General features: G+C 39.2%; 1 protein-coding gene across 2 annotated transcripts in view; it reads left to right on the top strand.

Moving 5' to 3' along the window:
- Positions 1-20,826, top strand: part of ROBO3 (roundabout guidance receptor 3) — a 272,235-nt gene extending 251,409 nt beyond the window's left edge. For both annotated transcript variants that reach the window (XM_063435427.1, XM_063435428.1), the window contains exons 18-28: positions 838-861; positions 953-995; positions 1,547-1,695; positions 5,089-5,367; positions 6,342-6,480; positions 7,449-7,661; positions 7,886-8,061; positions 8,689-8,799; positions 10,262-10,450; positions 11,053-11,204; positions 19,836-20,826. In XM_063435427.1, the coding sequence (XP_063291497.1) occupies positions 838-861; positions 953-995; positions 1,547-1,695; positions 5,089-5,367; positions 6,342-6,480; positions 7,449-7,661; positions 7,886-8,061; positions 8,689-8,799; positions 10,262-10,450; positions 11,053-11,204; positions 19,836-19,847 (1,487 nt within the window). In that variant the 3' untranslated portion in view covers positions 19,848-20,826. The remainder of the gene's footprint in view (positions 1-837; positions 862-952; positions 996-1,546; positions 1,696-5,088; positions 5,368-6,341; positions 6,481-7,448; positions 7,662-7,885; positions 8,062-8,688; positions 8,800-10,261; positions 10,451-11,052; positions 11,205-19,835) is intronic.
- Positions 20,827-21,534: the final 708 nt, after the last annotated feature.

Below are 21,534 nucleotides of genomic sequence, written 5' to 3'. Positions count from 1 at the left end.
GTGATTATTTCTGATGACTTAAAGGTAGGCAGACAATGTAATAGAGCAGCAGGAAATGCTAGCAGAATGCTTGGTTGTATAGGGAGAGGTATTAGCAGTAGAAAGAGGGAAGTGCTCATGCCATTGTACAGAACACTGGTGAGACCTCACTTGGAGTACTGTACACAGTACTGGAGACCCTATCTTCAGAAGGATATTGATACCTTAGAGAGAGTTCAAAGAAGGGCTACTAAACTGGTTCATGGATTGCAGGATAAAACTTACCAGGAAAGGTTGAAGGATCTTAACATGTATAGCTTGGAGGAAAGACGAGACAGGGGGGATATGATAGAAACATTTAAATACATAAAGGGAATCAACACAGTAAAGGAGGAGACTATATTTAAAAGAAGAAAAACTACCACAACAAGAGGACATAGTCTTAAATTAGAGGGACAAAGGTTTAAAAATAATACCAGGAAGTATTACTTTACTGAGAGGGTAGTGGATGCATGGAATAGCCTTCCAGCTGAAGTGGTAGAGGTTAACACAGTAAAGGAGTTTAAGCATGCGTGGGATAGGCATAAGGCTATCCTAACTATAAGATAAGGCCAGGGACTAATGAAAGTATTTAGAAAACTGGGCAGACTAGATGGGCCGAATGGTTCTTATCTGCCGTCACATTCTATGTTTCTATGTCTATGTTTCTATAAATTGTAACACACCACTGTTTTACCACCACCGCTGTCTCGATGTAAAATCTACAAGTTCCATGTCAGATCGTTAATTTCCTAAAGTGAATAAATCCTATGTTTTGTACATTTTCCCATTCTAACGGATTTTATTTCTCTCTAACAGCTTCGTTTGCCTACACCCCAGCAGGTAATATTACCATTTTATTTTTCACCTCTCAGTAGATTTAATACTGCCGTTATTGCTAGATCTGAATATTTTCTCTGTGTTTTCCTATCAGTTTCCTTTCCACACACGGAGGGCACGGCTCATATTACTGCAAGGTGAGCGCAATAAGCCTTTTATATACTGTAAATCTCTTGGCAGAATCCAACACCTGGGGTCCTGCTGTGACATTACTGCAGAGCTGACTGCTTGTTGATGAAGGGGTAACGCTAGGTATCACGGAAGGCAATAAAGAAGAATTGCATTCCTGTTCTCATGCCCCTCATTTGGTTTTATCACGGAATGACTTGAGACGTCTGCAAAGTATTTATAGTAAAACGCCGGTGGCGGCACAATGAGTTCCAAGAGTGGCTAAAATACACAGTCTGGCATTTCCTCAATCTTTCCAATTCATTAAGCAGACCCTGCAGAATTGATGTTATTGGCATTATTGCAATCAATTAATCCATGTGTTTTCCCGACATGAATTTAACATGAAGTGTTCAGGATCGAAACGATTCTGTCAGATAAATGTATTGCTTGTGTGTCACTGACTCAGCTTTTTGGAGAAGCTGCTGAGTTGGGAATTTCTGCAAAGCACTGTCCAGCTTTTTTTTTTTTTGCCACGAAAAGGCAGAATGGTGACAAAATGTATCTTTCACCCCCTTAGACCGGCCATGTTGGCGACAAGTGCTTCAAATTACCCCTGGCTCGCAGATTCCTGGCCGGCCACCAATTTGCTGAGAAATGGAAAGCCCAAAGACCCAGCCATGAATTGCTGCACTGGAAATCACAATCCCTCAGAGAGATACTACAACGGTGAGTACTTTATAACATTGTACAGCGCTATGCTGTGTGTTGAAGCCATAGCAGATGTGTAAATATATGCTAGTCCAGTGTATCGATTATACCATGCTCTGGGTATATGCGGATACTGTGTATCTAATACACCATGTTCTCGGTATACACTGATACTATGTATCTAATGTACCATATTCTGGGTATACGCTAATATTGTGTATCTAATATACCATATTCTGGGTATACGCTGATACTGTGTATCTAATATACCATATTCTGGGTATATGCTGATACTGTGTATCTAATATTCCATATTCTGGGTATACGCAGATACTGTGTATCTAATGTACCATGTTCTTGGTATACACTGATACTATGTATCTAATACACCATGTTCTGGGTGCACACTGATACTGTGTATCTAATATACCATATTATGGGTATACGCTGATACTGTGTATCTAATATACCATATTCTGGGTATACACTGATACTATGTATGTAATACACCATGTTCTGGGTATACGCTGATACTGTGTATCTAATATACCATATTCTGGGTATACGCTAATATTGTGTATCTAATATACCATATTCTGGGTATACGCTAATATTGTGTATCTAATATACCATATTATGGGTATACGCTGATACTGTGTATCTAATATAACATAATCTGGGTATATGTTAATATTGTGTATCTAATATACCATATTATGGGTATACGCTGATGCTGTGTATCTAATATACCATATTCTGGGTATATGCTAATATTGTGTATCTAATATACCATATTCTGGGTATACGCTGATACTGTGTATCTAATATACCATATTCTGGGTATACGCTAATATACCATATTATGGGTATACCATATTCTGGGTGTATGCTAATATTGTGTATCTAATATACCATATTCTGGGTATACGCTAATATTGTGTATCTAATATACCATATTCTGGGTATACGCTAATATTGTGTATCTAATATACCATATTATGGGTATACGCTGATACTGTGTATCTAATATACCATAATCTGGGTATATGTTAATATTGTGTATCTAATATACCATATTATGGGTATACGCTGATACTGTGTATCTAATATACCATATTCTGGGTATATGCTAATATTGTGTATCTAATATACCATATTCTGGGTATACGCTAATATTGTGTATCTAATATACCATATTCTGGGTATACGCTAATATTGTGTATCTAATATACCATATTATGGGTGTACGCTGATACTGTGTATCTAATATACCATATTCTGGGTATATGTTAATATTGTGTATCTAATATACCATATTATGGGTATAGGCTGATACTGTGTATCTAATATACCATATTCTGGGTATATGCTAATATTGTGTATCTAATATACCATATTCTGGGTATACACTGATACTGTGTATCTAATATACCATATTCTGGGTATACGATAATATACCATATTATGGGTATACCATATTCTGGGTATATGCTAATATTGTGTATCTAATATACCATATTCTGGGTATACGCTGATACTGTGTATCTAATATACCATATTCTGGGTATACGCTAATATTGTGTATCTAATATACCATATTCTGGGTATACGCTAGTATTGTGTATCTAATATACCATATTATGGGTATACGCTGATACTGTGTATCTAATATACCATATTCTGGGTATATGCTAATATTGTGTATCTAATATACCATATTCTGGGTATACGCTGATATTGTGTATCTAATATACCATATTCTGGGTATACGCTGATATTGTGTATCTAATACACCATGTTCTCAGTATACACTGATACTATGTATCTAATATACCATATTCTGGGTATACGCTAATATTGTGTATCTAATATACCATATTATGGTTATACGCTGATACTGTGTATCTAATATACCATATTCTGGGTATACGCTGATGCTGTGTATCTAATATACCATATTCTGGGTATATGCTAATATTGTGTATCTAATATACCATATTCTGGGTATACGCTGATATTGTGTATCTAATATACCATATTCTGGGTATACGCTGATATTGTGTATCTAATACACCATGTTCTCAGTATACACTGATACTATGTATCTAATATACCATATTCTGGTTATACGCTAATATTGTGTATCTAATATACCATATTATGGGTATACGCTGATACTGTGTATCTAATATACCATAATCTGGGTATATGTTAATATTGTGTATCTAATATACCATATTATGGGTATAGGCTGATACTGTGTATCTAATATACCATATTCTGGGTATATGCTAATATTGTGTATCTAATATACCATATTCTGGGTATACACTGATACTGTGTATCTAATATACCATATTCTGGGTATACGCTAATATACCATATTATGGGTATACCATATTCTGGGTATATGCTAATATTGTGTATCTAATATACCATATTCTGGGTATACGCTGATACTGTGTATCTAATATACCATATTCTGGGTATACGCTAATATTGTGTATCTAATATACCATATTCTGGGTATACGCTAGTATTGTGTATCTAATATACCATATTATGGGTATACGCTGATACTGTGTATCTAATATACCATATTCTGGGTATATGCTAATATTGTGTATCTAATATACCATATTCTGGGTATACGCTGATATTGTGTATCTAATGTACCATGTTCTGGGTATACACTGATACTATGTATCTAATACACCATGTTCTGGGTGCACACTGATACTGTGTATCTAATATACCATATTCTGGGTATACGCAGATACTGTATATCTAATGTACCATGTTCTGGGTATACACGGATACTATGTATCTAATGTACCATGTTCTTGGTATACACTGATACTATGTATCTAATACACCATGTTCTGGGTGCACACTGATACTGTGTATCTAATATACCATATTCTGGGTATACGCAGATACTGTGTATCTAATGTACCATGTTCTGGGTATACACTGATACTATGGATCTAATACACCATGTTCTGGGTGCACACTGATACTGTGTATCTAATATACCATATTCTGGGTATACGCAGATACTGTATATCTAATGTACCATGTTCTGGGTATACACGGATACTATGTATCTAATGTACCATGTTCTTGGTATACACTGATACTATGTATCTAATACACCATGTTCTGGGTGCACACTGATACTGTGTATCTAATATACCATATTCTGGGTATACGCAGATACTGTGTATCTAATGTACCATGTTCTGGGTATACACTGATACTATGTATCTAATACACCATGTTCTGGGTGCACACTGATACTGTGTATCTAATTAAATCTTGTTTTCGTAATATAACTACAATATAACGGCCTATTGCCATTGATAATGGTGTGTAATTGATTCAATTATTTTTATATATTTTGCATCGTAGAGGCGGGGATTTCAAACTATATTGCCCAGACAGAAAAGTTTGGAACGGGGGTGTCCGATGGTCCCATTTACAGTACGATTGATCCCACCAGCGATGATATGAGAACTTTTAACAGTGCCTTTTCCCAACATACCACCCCATACGCCACCACGCCGATTGTACCCTATGGTGGACAGAATCTTCACTCACCAGAGATGGAAGACAACCAATGGGTAGTTCAGGCGGGCACGTCTGGCGTTCTCTATGCCCAACCAGATCGGAACAAGGCAGACCATAACGGTACATGCTTTATTTATTCGTCTGGAGAGGTTAGCTGTGAAAAGATTGAATTTCTCCAACAAAAATTTAAATATATTGTGAATGCTCTCTTTATCTTCAATATCTTCTTCAGTGTCTGGAATAGCCTTCCAGTGGGAGCAGTAAAGGCGAACAGTGATATGTAAAAATGGTCGTTAATACCTGGAATAGCGTTCCAATGGAAGCAGTAAAGGCTAACAGTGATATACAAAGGGTAGTAGATACCTGGAATAGCCTTACATTTGGAGCAGTAACAGTGAAATAGAAAGGGTAGTAGTTACCTGGAATAGCCTTCCAGTGGGAGCAGTAACAGTGATATAGAAAGGTTAGTAGATACCTGGAATAGCCGTCCAGTGGGAGCGGTAAAGGCCAACAGTGATATTGAAAGAGTAGTAGATACCAGGAATAGCCTCCCAATGGGAGCAGTAACAGTGATATAGAAAGGGTAGTAGATACCTGGAATAGCCTTTTAGTGGAAGCAGTAACAGTGATGTAGAAAGGGTAGTAGATACCTGGAATAGTCTCCCAGTGGAAGCAGTAAATGCTAACAGTGATGTAGAAAGGGTAGTAGATACCTGGAATAGTCTTCCAGTGGAAGCAGTAAATGCTAACCGTGATATAGAAAGGGTAGTAGATACCTGGAATAGCCTTCCAGTGGAAGCAGTAACAGTGATATAGAAAGGGTAGTAGATACCTAGAAAAGCCTTCCAGTGGAAGCTATAGTAGATATAGAAAGGCTGGTAGATAAAACTCTGCTAATCCGGGTAACACAGTAAATGGATTGCAGATTGCTTGTTGTAATAAGAAGATAAAATTAAATCTGTGCAATGTTTCAGTACGGACTGTCAAGCTGGATTGATGGATCTTATTTGCTGGAGCAATCTGTGTTTCCTCTTGGTCTATAACTAGTAAACATTTGCTATATATTTGACAAAATGTACTTTTATTTTTTTTAGCTGCCAAGTCTGTAAAACAGAAATCTATGGGAAAACCTGTGAAAACTCCTTCGCTAAACTGGACTGAGATCCTGCCGCCTCCGCCGCCTGCCAACGAGCTCAGCCAATATCATGAAGAAGACACAGATGTCGAAATGACGTATGAACAAATATTCCCTTTCTTTTTTTCCAAACCCGTCATATGTTGCGGCATCTACTACGTATGTTAAACGCCATATAAACCTGTTCAGCGTTATTATTCTAGGCAATGTTTCAGCGCATTTTTCAGGACCTGAAGAATGCTCTTGTTAATCTATTGTAATAAGGAACCAACATAGTCTATAGAGCAGTATAATGGGCAAATTCAAATTGAGAAAAGTCTTAACCCTGAAACACGTGGTATGAATCTCGCTTTTAAAGTTTAATGGGATATCAGAGTATTGTGCTCATAGATAGACTTTTTTTCTTCTGCATTAAAGAACAACTGTCCTTGAATTATCACAAGTTTATTACATTTAATAAAATGTTACATTTTTTTAAATGAATATTGAGGGTTCTTTTTAGGTTGTTGCTCGCCCTGTCTTACACAGAGCGATCACAGCCGCTGCAAGTTCGGTTGAGAAGCAAAAAAAAAAAAAGTTCAATATACTTTATTTAAAAAAAATAAATAAATCATTGAGTTTTTTTATTAAATGTGATAAACTTGTAGAAAAGAAATGAGAATTTGATTATCGTTGTCCTTTGTAACTTTGCAGGTTGGCACATAATAAACCCCTTTAGTAAATTTTCTGGTGGTTGCTAGTCACTGCAAAAGCTGTTTAGTAATTAGGAAAACAGCTAGAGACATAATTCCCAAAGTAAGTTAATTGTGCCGGAAACTGATGATCAAGTCGGCACAATTAACTCACTTTGGGAATTATTTCTCTAGGATTTTAGTTATCATTTGTCGAGGTGTGAGGTTACTTTGTGAATCCATAATACGTTTTAGTAAATACCTGATGGTCTCTGCTTTCCATTCTTCACCAAGAATCCCAAGAATGAATCTTATTAAGGCTGCAAACGTTTTTTTTATTTTTTATCTTCCCTTAAACCGTAATGCGATGATTGACTGTTTCTATGGTTCTTTAGCTCAGACACTGATGAATGGTGCCCCCCATTACCTGAAAGAACGTACCTAATGGAAAACATCCCTGACCCTCCCCCGAGATGCGAAGCGTCATCACCGGCTCATTCCTATGGCCAACAGTCCACAGCTACCCTGACCCCATCTCCCCGAGACGAGACCGACATGTCAGAAGACATCCCGCGGCTACATCAGTACGAACTGTCCCATCAGCCCAGGTGAAAAATCCAGAAATAAAACCCAGATTTTGCTATTGTTTTTGTGTGGTAAGCAGCAAGAATGGAAGTTACTAGTTAATCAGTTTCTAAAAGAAATGAACACAGAAAAGATCACTGAATTTAAATTGACTGCTTCCTGGTGCCAGTTTTATTGTCTGATTACTTGGAGAGTAAGTATAATGCTGTTAATTTCACTCGAGATTAAACCATGTTTTGCTTCTCAGGCGAATACCGGGAGGCTCTGTACCTGTACCCAGGGTCCCTAGTCCCCCTCTCACACAGTCGAATCCGAGTCTCAATACTTCAGCAGAAAATGGGGAGCCCCAGCGGCTGGGGCACCGGCGAAATCTAAGTCAGAATCCAGCTCTCAGCTCCGACAATGTCAACTTTCCCAATTCAGGTGTGTCTGACGCATGAGATCAGAATAATAATTCTGTCATATTGCCTGTTTTGGGTGAAAGGTTACACTGATGCTATTTGACGTTCAACATGTGTCGGTAGTGCCCATTGTGCCATCTTTACATGTGCCCATCTGTTGTCTGTTGATAATGGGATATTCATACATAATACGGCTAATGTGGATAGAAATGGCCTGTTTATACCCTGAATCTGTGGCATTTCTTCACTAAACCGCAAACTGGAGAAAAGTAGAATGGCAAATTAGCGCAGTCAGAGCTGGGCTGCTCTAGTCCGGATTATTTAGATAGAGCGAGATAGATAAATAGACTTATCTAGACAGATGGACAGATGGATAGAACAAGAGAGATAGATGGATAGAACAAGATAGACAGATGGATAGACAGAAAGAGAACAAGTTAGATAGATAGAGAGGGAGAACGAGTTAGATAAAGAGGGAGAACGAGTTAGATAGTTAAAAGATAGACAGGGTCCATTCATACTTAGATGAAATGCCTTTTAATAATATTATTGCCGATATCTATATTTTGTACAGTGTGATGTTTTTTTTTTTTTATTATTAATGATTCTTTTTAAATGTTTTGCTCACATGTTCATTTTGTATTTACAGGAAAGCCGCAAGCCTCTGTGGGGGATAACGTTAGCACCCCGCCTGGCCTTAAATCCCGTGGAAAGAAGAAGTCCAAATCTGGCCACTATCGTCGGGAAGCAAAGCAAGGAGGTGTGTGGGAAATATCCACAAAAATCCCAAATTTCCATAAACTTTGAATATGGCCTAGAGAATGGAAAATCTGAATCAGTCCGAGCTGGTACAGGTTTAGTGACCTTCATCAGTGGCTTTATGAAGGAGACCCTTTTGTTAACATAGCGACTGTTAGAGCTGGATGTCCAGACCCACTCAATGCAACCGCCTAAAACTGACAGATGGTTAATATTACTGTGTGCTGCTGCCATAGCATGTGGCCAGGTTTTGCTGATAGGAGGTGCTCTCTCTGCCCCAGACTGATTGCTGATAGGAGGTGCTCTCTCTGCCCCAGACTGATTGCTGATAGGAGGTCCTCTCTCTGCCCTGGGCTGATTGCTGATAGGAGGTCCCTCTCTGCCCCAAGCTGATTGCTGATAACAGGGCGTCAGATAGCCCTTGGTTTAAAAGGACACTATATTCACCAGAGCAACTACAGCTTATTGTCTTTGTTCTAGTAGAATTATTCATTTCAGGCTTTTTTTGCAGTAAACACGGTCTTTTTAGAGAAAATTTAGTTTTTACAGCCAAGGGACACTTCCACTGGCCACTCCTCAGATGGCTACTAGAGGTGCTTCCTGGGGCAGTGCTGCACACTGTACACCCTCTGCATGGAGACACTGAACTTTCCTCATAGAGATGCACAGCTCTGCCCCTGATCTGCTGCCTTGACAGTCTCAGCCAATCCTATGTGAAAGCATTGTAATTGGCTGAGAGCATCACTTCTGATTATGTGAGCCAAGCATGGAGATCAGGGGCAGAGCCAGCAACAGCAGACTGGTGTAAAGGTAAGATGTTGCTATATTTATGGAGGTGAGGGCTAGATGGTAGTTTTAACGCTATAGGACTGAAATAAATGTTTGTGTTTCAGATCCTATCGTGTTTCTTTAATGAATACTGAGCCTTTTTTTAATTCATATGGAATAAATAGTATAACATGTATCACTTTGCATCAAGGGTAATAAACCTTCGGTATAGTGTCTGTCAGAAAGTGTGTAATATTACCTTATATCTCACGCTAACTTAACGCCATTAACTCAAAGCCATACATTTATTTTAATTTCCACCTCTCCACCTGCCCTTCCCATAAGAAACAAACTAATCGGACCGGGTGATATAGTTTCAGAGAAAAGCGAATTGCTGGGTTTAACAGCTTTTTACCCCCGAAGGAAGAAAAACTATAATTAAAAATCACTTGAAATTCTGTCTTCAGTTGTGTTATACGTGAGATGTAATTAGTGCGTTGGACAGCTCTCAGTTTCTAGATTATTATCCTTTTGGTGATTTGGAGAGACATGCCATTCTGGATAAAATATTTAATGCTACTAATAAAATATTTTATTTATTTAATTACTAAAATTTTTGTAATTTTAATGGGGTTAAGGATAAAACACTACCATTTTAATTCCGAAAGTGTGACCACTTTCCTCTCTCGTCACAGATCTCCCTCCGCCTCCAGAGCCTCCACCAGCAGACGGCGAGTCAGCATCCCCCCACAATAATGGGCCTCGCATGGAATGCTCTGCATCCTCTTTGGAAAGAGAAACAGGTGCTACCTCTTCAGTCGAGAGAAGAAACGGGGGGCTGCATCACCGGGGGGGTGCCAGTCACCCACTCTCTCACCGAGAAGGTAACCCTAAAACCACTGACCTTTTATTTTATCCTAATGATATCTTATACCATTACATTGGGGATGGATGATACATTTTCCGTGTCTCCTGCTTAACCATTCAATGGTGCTAACTGGAGTTTAACATATTAACACGTTCTATATTTGAGGCTTTCAATGCTCAGCACTAATGGATTTAGACCGTTATCACTAATCAGTGTGAAAATAACAACCATCGAAAGCCCTAAAAAAGAATTGGAACGGGAAGTGTTTGTAGGAGTACCCCAAATAGCTGACAGAGCAGTTTGGGGTACAATACGAAGCACATGCATGAGCATGTTGTAGGTTTACAAGTCCCACTTCGGCACGGCATTTTATAAACTATTACACACTTTAAAATAGTTTTCGGTTTCTTTCTGTGTTAACATGCAAACATTTCAGGAGATTTATATTTGCATATTAAATAAGTTAATTTAGATTATCCCACAGGATTCTAAATCCCCATCAGTGCACAGTTTGCCAAATTGTATATGGCTTCCTTTTTGTGAGAATGTGTGAACATTGTGACTCCTGGTGCACAAAGTGTTAAATGAATCCTGGTTTCTCTTGATTCTTCTTTTCAGATGAAGAAATCATTCCATACAGTAAACCGACCTTCCTGTGCCGGAGTCAGATGTCCAGCAATTGTTCCACAGCAGGAAGCAGTTCATCCCGGGGATCCGCTGGATCGAGGGGTCACCCATCTGGGCGAAGCAAAAAAGGAGATCGGAAAGAGGTAACGGATACTTCAGAGGCAGCATTCCCCTTTACACCAATTTATAAAGTGCTATGACCAGAGCCATTTCTAATCCTGCAATAATTAATTTCAGCAGTGCATTTCAATATTATTCAAAAAATACAAATGCACTCCCCTCATATGCAGCAAATTCCCAGGATCGGCTACATTTGCAGCGATTTTCAAAAACCAGGAGGTGGCTGAGATCAATCCTGGTTCTGTCACTGATTTCAGTAGAAATGCTGTATATACGCTTACATGTGATGATACATACAACATGCACTAATACACACTATTACTGCTTCTCATTACTGGAGAAAGTAACGAGAAACACTATTTTCGGCATAATTTCACTAGTGCCCACGAGTATTATCATTATTCCTTTATTAGCGTTCGCGAGTATTGTCATTATCCCTTTATAGCATCCCCTAATATTATTCCTTTATTAGTGTCCCAGATTAATATCATTATTCCTTTATCAGCGCCCCCGAGTGATATCATTATTCCTTTATTAGCGTTCGCGAGTATTGTCATTATCCCTTTATTAGTGTCCCCGAGTGATATCATTATTCCTTTATCAGCGCCCCGAGTATTATCATTATTCCTTTATTAGTGTCCCCGAGTGATATCATTATTCCTTTATCAGCGCCCCCGAGTATTGTCATTATCCCTTTTATAGCATCCCCTATTATTATTCCTTTATCAGCGCCCCCGAGTGATATCATTATTCCTTTATCAGTTCCACCTAGTATTATCATTATCCTGTTATAGCATCCCCTAATATTATCATTACTCCTTTATTAGTGTCCCCGAGTATTATCATTATCCCCTTATTAGTAACCACGCGTATTATCATTATTCCTTTTTTAGTGTCCCCGAGTATTATCATTATCCCTTTATTAGTGTCCCCAAGTATTGCTATTGTCCCTTTACTAGTGTCCCTGAGTATTGTCTTTATCCCCTTACTAGTGTCCCTGAGTATTGCTATTGTCCCTTTACTAGTGTCCCCGAGTATTGTCTTTATCCCGTTACTAGTGTCCCCAAGTATTGCTATTGTCCCTTTACTAGTGTCCCTGAGTATTGCTATTGTCCCTTTACTAGTGTCCCCGAGTATTGCTATTGTCCCTTTACTAGTGTCCCTGAGTATTGCTATTGTCCCTTTACTAGTGTCCCTGAGTATTGCTATTGTCCCTTTACTAGTGTCCCCGAGTATTGCTATTGTCCCTTTACTAGTGTCCCTGAGTATTGCTATTGTCCCTTTACTAGTGTCCCTGAGTATTGTCTTTATCCCGTTACTAGTGTCCCTGAGTATTGCTATTGTCCCTTTACTAGTGTCCCTGAGTATTGCTATTGTCCCTTTACTAGTGTCCCTGAGTATTGCTATTGTCCCTTTACTAGTGTCCCTGAGTATTGCTATTGTCCCTTTACTAGTGTCCCTGAGTATTGCTATTGTCCCTTTACTAGTGTCCCCAAGTATTGCTATTGTCCCTTTACTAGTGTCCCCAAGTATTGCTATTGTCCCTTTACTAGTGTCCCCGAGTATTGCTATTGTCCCTTTACTAGTGTCCCCGAGTATTGCTATTGTCCCTTTACTAGTGTCCCCGAGTATTGCTATTGTCCCTTTACTAGTGTCCCTGAGTATTGCTATTGTCCCTTTACTAGTGTCCCTGAGTATTGTCTTTATCCCCTTACTAGTGTCCCTGAGTATTGCTATTGTCCCTTTACTAGTGTCCCCGAGTATTGTCTTTATCCCGTTACTAGTGTCCCCAAGTATTGCTATTGTCCCTTTACTAGTGTCCCCGAGTATTGCTATTGTCCCTTTACTAGTGTCCCTGAGTATTGCTATTGTCCCTTTACTAGTGTCCCTGAGTATTGCTATTGTCCCTTTACTAGTGTCCCCGAGTATTGCTATTGTCCCTTTACTAGTGTCCCTGAGTATTGCTATTGTCCCTTTACTAGTGTCCCTGAGTATTGTCTTTATCCCCTTACTAGTGTCCCTGAGTATTGCTATTGTCCCTTTACTAGTGTCCCCGAGTATTGTCTTTATCCCGTTACTAGTGTCCCCAAGTATTGCTATTGTCCCTTTACTAGTGTCCCCGAGTATTGCTATTGTCCCTTTACTAGTGTCCCTGAGTATTGCTATTGTCCCTTTACTAGTGTCCCTGAGTATTGCTATTGTCCCTTTACTAGTGTCCCCGAGTATTGCTATTGTCCCTTTACTAGTGTCCCTGAGTATTGCTATTGTCCCTTTACTAGTGTCCCTGAGTATTGTCTTTATCCCGTTACTAGTGTCCCTGAGTATTGCTATTGTCCCTTTACTAGTGTCCCCAAGTATTGCTATTGTCCCTTTACTAGTGTCCCCAAGTATTGCTATTGTCCCTTTACTAGTGTCCCTGAGTATTGCTATTGTCCCTTTACTAGTGTCCCTGAGTATTGTCTTTATCCCGTTACTAGTGTCCCTGAGTATTGCTATTGTCCCTTTACTAGTGTCCCCAAGTATTGCTATTGTCCCTTTACTAGTGTCCCCAAGTATTGCTATTGTCCCTTTACTAGTGTCCCTGAGTATTGCTATTGTCCCTTTACTAGTGTCCCTGAGTATTGCTATTGTCCCTTTACTAGTGTCCCTGAGTATTGCTATTGTCCCTTTACTAGTGTCCCCAAGTATTGCTATTGTCCCTTTACTAGTGTCCCCAAGTATTGCTATTGTCCCTTTACTAGTGTCCCTGAGTATTGCTATTGTCCCTTTACTAGTGTCCCTGAGTATTGTCTTTATCCCGTTACTAGTGTCCCTGAGTATTGCTATTGTCCCTTTACTAGTGTCCCTGAGTATTGCTATTGTCCCTTTACTAGTGTCCCTGAGTATTGCTATTGTCCCTTTACTAGTGTCCCTGAGTATTGCTATTGTCCCTTTACTAGTGTCCCTGAGTATTGCTATTGTCCCTTTACTAGTGTCCCCAAGTATTGCTATTGTCCCTTTACTAGTGTCCCCAAGTATTGCTATTGTCCCTTTACTAGTGTCCCCGAGTATTGCTATTGTCCCTTTACTAGTGTCCCCGAGTATTGCTATTGTCCCTTTACTAGTGTCCCCGAGTATTGCTATTGTCCCTTTACTAGTGTCCCTGAGTATTGCTATTGTCCCTTTACTAGTGTCCCTGAGTATTGTCTTTATCCCCTTACTAGTGTCCCTGAGTATTGCTATTGTCCCTTTACTAGTGTCCCCGAGTATTGTCTTTATCCCGTTACTAGTGTCCCCAAGTATTGCTATTGTCCCTTTACTAGTGTCCCCGAGTATTGCTATTGTCCCTTTACTAGTGTCCCTGAGTATTGCTATTGTCCCTTTACTAGTGTCCCTGAGTATTGCTATTGTCCCTTTACTAGTGTCCCCGAGTATTGCTATTGTCCCTTTACTAGTGTCCCTGAGTATTGCTATTGTCCCTTTACTAGTGTCCCTGAGTATTGTCTTTATCCCGTTACTAGTGTCCCTGAGTATTGCTATTGTCCCTTTACTAGTGTCCCCAAGTATTGCTATTGTCCCTTTACTAGTGTCCCCAAGTATTGCTATTGTCCCTTTACTAGTGTCCCTGAGTATTGCTATTGTCCCTTTACTAGTGTCCCTGAGTATTGCTATTGTCCCTTTACTAGTGTCCCTGAGTATTGCTATTGTCCCTTTACTAGTGTCCCCAAGTATTGCTATTGTCCCTTTACTAGTGTCCCCAAGTATTGCTATTGTCCCTTTACTAGTGTCCCTGAGTATTGCTATTGTCCCTTTACTAGTGTCCCTGAGTATTGCTATTGTCCCTTTACTAGTGTCCCTGAGTATTGCTATTGTCCCTTTACTAGTGTCCCCAAGTATTGCTATTGTCCCTTTACTAGTGTCCCTGAGTATTGCTATTGTCCCTTTACTAGTGTCCCTGAGTATTGCTATTGTCCCTGTACTAGTGTCCCTGAGTATTGCTATTGTCCCTGTACTAGTGTCCCAGAGTATTGCTATTGTCCCTTTACTAGTGTCCCCGAGTATTGCTATTGTCCCTTTACTAGTGTCCCCGAGTATTGCTATTGTCCCTTTACTAGTGTCCCTGAGTATTGCTATTGTCCCTTTACTAGTGTCCCTGAGTATTGCTATTGTCCCTTTATTAGTGTCCCTGAGTATTGCTATTGTCCCTTTACTAGTGTCCCCAAGTATTGCTATTGTCCCTTTACTAGTGTCCCTGAGTATTGCTATTGTCCCTTTACTAGTGTCCCTGAGTATTGTCAGCATCCAGTTTAAGTGATCGGAAGATGGTGGGTCTTTGATAGAAGGATATACCAATTTAAAATGGGGAAAAAACTCAGTCACAAGCCTTGAGTCACACCGGATCAGATTAAACGGTGCAGATAACGTGCAATGTGGAAGGTTAAAGTCGCTGAGATTACTTCAATAGCCAATGGTATATACATTTTTATTAGTGGTGTAATAACTTCTTGATCCCATAATAAATCTGACTGCCATTCTGGGAACAAGAAGGTTTCTTTTCCTAATTTGTTGTAAAATCTGAAGTGCTTCAGATTGGGTTTTTTGCCTTCTTTTGGGCCAACAACCTAAATCAAATGTAAGATAGGCTGAACTTGATGGACGCATGTCTCTTTTCTGCATATGTAACTTGGGAGATCCCCTCTCTGCCTTGCTCATTTCTGATTGGTTGGAAGCGGTATTTTAACTAGTAACATTGAAGTATGGATAGAGATTATTCCCACTGCAGACAGACAGGAGGATCGATGCCTTATGGTTTGTGGATGACCTGGGAGTGACTGACCATTTACTGATGGCAGCTCTTCAGTAACCAATATCATTTATTGATCAGCATGCGGAGCCAGCAGTCTGGGTGCTATATATCTCTATATACAATGGATTCCTGTCTCTTCGGCTCTGGGAATCCCACATACACTGCTTGTAGGATGCACACTCCACGGCGTCCTTCCAGCGTTAATCATATCAACAAGATAATGTTTGTCTGTTTCCAAACATTCATTGGGTGGACTGCTATCTGGTTTTGATGAAAATTAACAGAAGGCAGACACAAGGCAGCTCTGCTTCTAAATGAACAAAGTGTCAGCTTTTACTTAGTCCGTGCTTGGTGGCTGCAAAACATTCTTTTTAAAAAAAAATTAAAACACTCATTTCTCGTCGGTTCAGTTTTTTGGAAATCTGTTGGTTATCGGTTTCAGGCATTGCATTTAGATCAGAGTGAGGTGAAAATATAAATATAATTTAATCGCATTAAAGCAGAGTAGAAATTTGTAGAGCGAATCCATCTGCTCCTGTGTGAATGGCTATAATAATTGTGATCATTTTATCTGAGGAGTTTTCACACTTTTATCATGAAATTACAACACTGTTAATACTATATTTTCATATCTTTTTCTTATCGCAATTTATAAACTGATCTTTTTCCATTTGTAAATCGCTAACTCTTAAATATATACATTAGTCACTGAGTCAGGTTAATAGAGAATTGAGAATGGGATTGAAAGTATTTGGCAAAAACAATGATTAAATTGTAGATTTGTTCTCATTTTTGTCTATTTTGACACCACATGATAAATCTTTACCAAGTTATTGCCTGCCCACATCATGTCGCTATTTAGTTAATAAATCCCTAAAGATGAGGGATACCCTGCAGCTGGCAATCTGAACATAGAATGTCTGATCCCTGCGTTTAATGATATATTACTTATCAAGTGATTCCACAGTGAAAGGCTGTCCTGTTCTCCATTTCCCGGAGTTTTGTCTTTTAACAACGAACAGTAAATCATATAAGGGCTGCTCTCCGACTTCGCTCTAAAGTTACGGTTTCCATTTACAGCTGTGTGTGGATTGTTTTTTATCGCTGTTAGTCTTTGAGAAGTGATGAGTTACTCACAGTAGGATATTAGGACGCATTCAGCCGCTTTTAGCTGTGACGCGGTGATGGAGAAAATCGAACGCTGAGTAAAATCTATTATTTGGTTTTCAGCGCTGGATATTATTAACCCCTTAAGGACACATGACGTGTGTGACACGTCATTATTCCATTTTATTCCAGAAGTTTGGTCCTTAAGGGGTTAAAGTTTCAATGAAAGAAATCTGCTCATACGTTGCCCCGATTTGGCTTATTCAATATTAAAAAGTAACATGAAGAATAAGACCACCTTAATTTAACCCATGAATTACCAGATCATTGCAATTTATTAATAATTTAAGAGGTGTGGAGAGAGTCTCATGTTTGTTTTTGAAATGTTACCTAAAGATCTAGAAAGCTGAATGAGGTGTTTTTTAGTGATTCATATAGCGGGCATTGCGGTTTTATATATGTATATATTTCTGTGCTTTTTGAGTCGGCATTGTCCCCGTGCAGTGGCTTTGTGGACTCTTTGGTCAGCATTATTGCCGGAATGCTGTTACCTGTAGATGAAGCAATGCCCTCCGCAGATCAGATCGTGTTTCACAGCCCACATCGCTCACCTGGGGGAAAGCTGCGTGTTCTCGGATTTCTGAGGGCTTTTCTAGACACTAAATGCCTTTTACATCTTCATTAAAATCTCCGAAAATGAGCTTCAAAGTAGTGAGAGATGGCCATCTCCCTGCGCACGGAGCTTCAGGAGGAGAAATGAATCAAATATCAGCACAGCGAAATCTGATCACACAACAAACACTGTGAGCTGACCGCTTGCTCTCGTTCCCAGGAGAAATATTTGCTTTTGTGCGTGTCTTGGCTGTAGGTGACAGGAAGTGTGATGGATCCATTCAAGCCCCGCAGTGTCAATCTCTTTATGTCAGAGATTATTGATACGTTCCTGTCTGCTCATCCCTTTTACAATATGACTGGAAGGCTTTATTTTTAGACTGCGTCTGGATTATGTGATAGAGAAATGTCTCATTGATAAGAATTTTGTAAACTTTGCTTTTTGTAGGGGGGGGGGGGAAGGGGGGGTCTCTCTTTTTCCCTCATTCAGATAGTTCAATCTCCATTTTGTTTTGGACAGGTTTTAATTATTTTGTGATGTGTAGATAAAGCATTTGACAAGACTTTCTTTGCATTAACCATTTGGTACCAATTATCCGGCTGCCGCTGCGATTTACCTGCGCTCCGAATAGACGCCATTTTGTTTGTGACATATTTATCCGGCTGTCCTATTCCGCATTGGAATTGGTCTACACTGGTTTATCTTTGGAGATCCCACAAATTCAGTCGCTCAGTCTGTTTAGCCAACAAAGTTTACTGATACATAGAACCAGTCCTATAAACGGATTCTATTTTGCCCAGTGTCTTTTTGTGGCAATGGGCACCAGGTGACTTTACTTGTCAGTGTCCCGTGCGATCTGTTTGTAATAATTTTTATATCATGGATTAATTACAATGCGATAATTGTGTCTGCTGGCCACTGTCAAAATACGAGGCAAATGTGTGGGTATCACCAAAAGTCAAAGCAGTCCGAATTAAGGGAACGTTTCGCAAGAAGAGCCATTGTGCTCTTACTTGACCTGCTTGCTGTAAATGATAAATCACTGTAACTTTACTGATTTTTAATAGCAAGGAAGAGAACACCAGTCATTCTATCGGTTAGTCATCCAACCACAAAACACAAGAATAAAGTAAAGAAATGCAGTAGCTTTGAAGTACAATATATTTTATATTATTTATTTATAAAATATTTTACCAGGAAGGATACATTGAGATTTCTCTCGTTTTCGAATATGTCCTGGGTCCACAAATCATTGCATTGATACAGTTAGTGTACAATAAAATACAAAAACAATATTAATACACAATATATACAAAATGTAACATAGAACAGGTAGGAAATATATAATCAACCATGACAGGTGCATTCTGTTTTGAGATATGTAGAGAGGGATCTCTTAAAGGATTTTAGGCTTTGGGAAGATTTGAAAGTGTGCGGGAGGTTGTTTTATAATTGCGGTGCTCTGTAGGAAAGGGAGGATCGAGCTGCTTTCTTTTTGTATTGAGGTAGACTAAATAAAGTGCTGGTACTGGATAGGAGGTGGGAACAGCCGGGGAGAGCTTTCTGCCCAGAAAAGCTCTTAAACACAAGGCTGGAAAGATGAAGTATCAGTGAAACAACCAAATAAAAGCAACTCAAAGCTCCTAAACAGTGCAGATCATTAAATAAAATCACTGTTTAGTAGATATACCACAAAGGAAAATCTACATTTATTTAATTATGCAATGTTTTCATTGGGGTTGTAAATAAAAACAGCTTGGATAATCTGCAGATCATTTGTCTGTAGCCTTTGCAAGCCTTCCCCCTCTAACCGTGCTCAGTCTCTCTGTGGCTGTCCAATCACAGACTTCCCAATGCAACTCAATGAGAAGTCTTTGCAAGGCAGGTGCTTTGGGCAATTGCTGCCTCTTGAGTTTAGCTCCTTTGAGCGAACAGAACCAGGAAGTAACAGGACCGGTTGTGGGATCGAGGGCCAGGGGGGTGTAACAATGTTCTTTTATAAAAGTATCAATTTCTATTGAAATCTGCACTTTTTGTCAAATTAAAAAGGGGACACTCTTCACACACAAAGCACTTTAATATATTTTAAGATAAACTGGTTTGGAGGACTTTTAAAAAATAGTAATCTTTATTTCTCTCTCTCTACAGGACAAAAGATGAAACCTGCCAATAGTGAACTTCGTTGATTAAACTCTGGGTCTGTTAAGATATTCTACATGAAAAACATTCGAGAAAAGACACTTTAGTGGTTTTCAAGTATTTTCAATTTGTTCGTTATTTATGACATATTTTTTTCTGGACGTTTTGGTTCTCCAGTTTTCCATGTAAATACGCCTGTTTCTTGGGAGTCAGCGGAACCCAAGAAATTTACTATATTTATAAACTAAAAACTCAAGGTTGTACATTAAAATGTTACTGTTTCGAATGTGCCAAGTTTTATAGCAAGTACGATACATTTGCACTCAAGAGAAAAAAAAAAGTGACTGAAAATAAGCACAAAGTTGTGTTGCATGCGGTCTCTTCACGCATGGAAGGTTTCAGGATGCCAACAAGCGGAACACACCCACACCTGGAGCAAGATCTCCCGTACAGACAAACTCCGACACTTACACAGAGCCAGGCGGTTTGGAAAATCGTGGCAACTGACAGTATGGTTACAATTGAATCCACGCAATATGTGCGGACACACAAACCTGATAGCTTGCCCGTGGCTGTCTGACTGATAAAGACCACGACAAGGTGCAGGAGGGACTATAAAAGCAGGGCTACAATTCAATCTATGCACCCCTAGGCACTGGGTCTTCCACCTCAAGGCTTCTGTGCGCGGCTTGAAGAAAAAGGTCACAGTGGTCCTTCAAAAATCTCAATTAAGAGATTATTTCTGCTGATGTTAGAGCTGGGAAAGTAGAATGGAGGGAAATTTCACTAAAAAAGGTTCGGAGTGTAACATTTAACGGTGGTTGTTTGTGGACGCTATGTGACACAGCCGGTCTTGGTAAGAAGTTACCGGTGTTTTGTTTGACCATAGTCTGCCATGAGCCCCCTGTGTTGGCTTTTATAACAGAAAATGAATACTTTCATGGGGATCAGGGAATAATTTTGTATGCTTCGAATAAAGATTTTTGCTAAACCTTTTAAATGGTTTCTTTCATTTTATTGCCCTAATCTGTGTATTTCGCAATCACAATGAGAGTCAACATTTAACTCCATGAAGTTTGATATCTCTTGTTTAATGTTTACTATCCTGTTAATTTATTTTCTCATTCTGAATAACATTCTGGAGATTCTCATTATTTACATGAATTACTCGGGTTAATAGGGAATCTGCAGGTAATTTGATGGGTTGTAATATTTAGCTCTGTAGCATTAACGGAATTCTGTTTTGGACGTGGATCGGACGATGTGTTAATTAATTGTCAGCGATTTACTAGTAATTTATATGGAAACATTAGAACATTTACCTATCTCACTAAACTTGCTGGTATTCTAGGTTCCTGTAACAAATTTCACCTCACGGAATGATTATTTATTTACAATATCTACAGAAAATCGTCATAAAAAGGTTTCATTTTATGTATTTATTTATGTTATCTTTCAAGTTTTTCCCCCCATTTATAAAACAACGGAAATCGCCAGTTTATAAAAATGCATTAACAGGGTTATTCAGGGTTTCAGTGAGAATCCTTATGAATTTCAAATTTAAAGCCAAAACTAGTTGTCACTTTAGAGCAGCCCAACCTTGTACCCCGTGTGACACAGCGCAGCCCAACCTTGTACCCCGTGTGACACAGCGCAGCCCATCCTTGTACCCTGTGTGACACAGCGCAGCCCATCCTTGTACCCCGTG

Source organism: Pelobates fuscus, chromosome 11 (assembly GCF_036172605.1).
Source record: "Pelobates fuscus isolate aPelFus1 chromosome 11, aPelFus1.pri, whole genome shotgun sequence".
Lineage (NCBI taxonomy): Eukaryota > Metazoa > Chordata > Amphibia > Anura > Pelobatidae > Pelobates > Pelobates fuscus.
Note: the sequence above shows the minus strand (reverse complement) of the source record. Positions and strands in the feature narration are given on the sequence as shown.